Genomic DNA, 2,820 nt, shown 5'->3' on the forward strand with positions numbered 1-2,820 from the left:
CTTCTAATGCTCCATGGACGTTCACTCCAGCTCTCGTCAAACTTCAGAGACAAATCTTTCCTTCAAATCTATTAGATGGCTCTAATTATACAATTTAAAAAGTTCTAAGCCAGAGTGAAGCACGCCTACAGTACCAGGATTCGGAGGTCACCACGAGTTTGTGGTCAGTCTAGTCTACACTCGAGTTCCAGGTCATCCAAGGGCTACGGTATGAGACACTGTCTCAAAAAGAAGGAAGGAAATGCAGTCTGTATAAACATGCCATCACATACTTCATCACCTTCAAGAAAGGGACTAAATTTCTCTAAATCAAATCTAATGAAGAAAGAAAAGGAGCTTTGAAAGGCTGCTATTACAAAGCACATTTTAGAACAGTAGAGCTTCCTTCCATACTGCACTTAGCTTCTGAGGTCTAAATCTCATTTCCACTGTCATCACTTACCAACTTACCATCTTCCTCTCATTTGATATGAAGACAGCGGAACACTCTTCCAAGGGGTACTGGTCGTGGGTTTTGATGTATTCACAGAGTTTCCAAATGTTTTCCTCACTGAAAAAGAAAACAAAACAAACAATTGTTTAAACTATATAATTCCAAGTGAACACGCCATGTCTTTTGAATGTAAACGAAAGAATGATGAGGATATAATTGGGAAGGACCTTAGCCACTTCATCCGGCTGCTGGCTAACAGTGGTTCTCCTCTAAAGCACAGTAAATAAGCTGCTAGCCAACCTGTACTGTGCACAGGTCCAGACAGAGGGACCACACCACGCCCACCACTGAAGAAGGTGATAGTCAACCTACACCATGTACACATGTCCAGACAGACGGACCATACTCACCAGTGAAGAAGATGTTAGCCAAACTGTACTGTGTGCATATCCACCACTGAAGACTGACTGTGGCCAGCAAAACACTATGCCAGGATTCCAGAAGCTGAGAAACCACTGGAATCTAACTCAACCACTAAGAAGAAAAGCAGCTTTGTATAGTGATATTTTATTTATGTTTTAATAAATAAAGCTTGCCTGAAGATCAGAAGGTAAAACTAAGCCACTAGAGGCCAGGCAGTGTTATCACACACCTTTGATCCCAAAATTTGGGAGACAGAGGCAGATGGATCTCTGTGAGTTCAAGGTCACCCTGGCTACACAAAATCAATGTAGAAACAGATCCAGGTGGCGGTGGTTCATACCTTTAATATCAGTACTAGAGAGTCACACCTTTAATTCCAGCACTAGTGGGGAATATAAAACAGGAGACAGAGGCTCGGGGCTCAGTCTACAGTCACCCAGCCTTGGTAGAGATAAAACTTCTCTAGTGGTTTGGCTCTTTTGCTTTTCTGATCTTCAGTTTAAATCCTGCCTGTCTCTGGGCTTTTATTATTTGTGTATAGCTTTGTACTCTCTGGCTTCTCTAAGCAGCCATTTGTTTCTTCTGTAAAATGTACATTCTCACACCACACCATAACCCTCCACAAATCCCAATTAACATTATTTCCCCATCTGTCTGAGAAATAAGACAGGATTTTTTAGTTTATTTGTTTTGTTTTTTTGAGACAGGGTTTCTCTGTGTAACCAATGTAGTTATCCTCGAACTCTCTCTGTAAAATAGGCTGGCCTTGAACTCAGAGATTCTCCTGCCTCTGCATCTCAAGTGCTGGGATTAAAGGCATGTGCCACCACCAGCAGCCCATGACAGAATTTCTAAAAATTAAATTTGAGATAGAATTTAGTCCCTTAATTGTAGTTCACAAACTATATGATGGCATGTTTATACAGACTGCATTCCCTTCCTTCCTTTCTTTTTGAGACAGCGTCTCATGGTGTAGACCTTGGCTGACCTGGAACTCACTGTGTAGACCAGACTGGCTATAAACTTACAGTGACCTTTTGAGTTCTTGGGACTATAGGCACGCTCCATGTCTGGTTTAAAACCTTTCTAATTGTATAATTAGAGACAGACATACGCACATACATGCACACATACATACGTATGCAAATGTTTCTAAGCAGTCAACATCAAGGCGAAGGAATGAAATCCAAACGTTAAGTGCAGGCATCCGCCACAGTTCAATAACCTAAGATGTGCTCAGTGTTCTCCAGACAGCAGAGAGGCCTGGATTAGGAAGCAGAAGGCCAGCAGGGTCAAGTCCCGCCTTCTCTCTCAGTTATTCATGAGACCTCTCTGCGTCTTTCCTTCCTCACTGATTAAGTGGAAAGTTAGCAGGTCATGGCGGTACAGGCCTGCAATTCTAGTTTGGGGTAGGAGCTCCAAAACTGCCTTCAGCCAGAAAGGTGGTGCACAGCTTTAGTCCTAGTACTTAGGAGGCAGATCTCTGTAAGTTCAAAGTCAGGCTGAGTCACATAGTAAGACCGTTTCAAAAATAAATAGGGCTGGAGAAGTGGCTCAATGGTTAAGAGCACCTACAGCTCTTCCAGAGGGCCTGAGTTTGATTCTCAGCACGCACTGCAGCTCACAACTTCCTGTAACTCCAGCTCCAGGGCGATCTGACACTCACATGCACATAAGAGACTAAAGATAAACCTAAAACATTTTAACTTTAAAAAGAAAGAGTTCTTTTAGGAACTGGAATTCATCTTCCTACACTGTCCCAGACAAAGTTCTTTCTATCTGACACAGCAGTCAGAACCTGTGAGCACCGGCCAGACTATCAACCTGAGCAGCACCTGAGCCTCCTTCTGGAGCCCAGGCAAGAACAGACTCCTGTGCTGTCTCCACAGCTCAGCCTCTGGGTTCCTGTCTCTGTGTGATGAACTACATCACCTCTGCTCATAGCTCATTCATTCTGTCAGGAC

At 43.3% G+C, this 2,820-nt stretch overlaps 1 protein-coding gene across 2 annotated transcripts in view; it reads right to left on the reverse strand.

The window, feature by feature from the left end:
- The window catches only part of Wdyhv1 (WDYHV motif containing 1), a 16,617-nt gene that overhangs the window by 8,326 nt on the left and 5,471 nt on the right, over window positions 1-2,820 (reverse strand). Inside the window, exon 2 of one of the 2 annotated variants that reach the window (XR_003377504.1) lies at window positions 443-550. Coding sequence is in view for 1 of the 2 variants with exons in the window: in XM_005354580.2 (XP_005354637.1) it covers window positions 451-550 (100 nt within the window). In the remaining variant the exon portion in view is untranslated. The remainder of the gene's footprint in view (window positions 1-442; window positions 551-2,820) is intronic. The other variant, XM_005354580.2, reaches the window with a different exon arrangement.

This window comes from Microtus ochrogaster, chromosome 15 (assembly GCF_000317375.1).
Source record: "Microtus ochrogaster isolate Prairie Vole_2 chromosome 15, MicOch1.0, whole genome shotgun sequence".
Lineage (NCBI taxonomy): Eukaryota > Metazoa > Chordata > Mammalia > Rodentia > Cricetidae > Microtus > Microtus ochrogaster.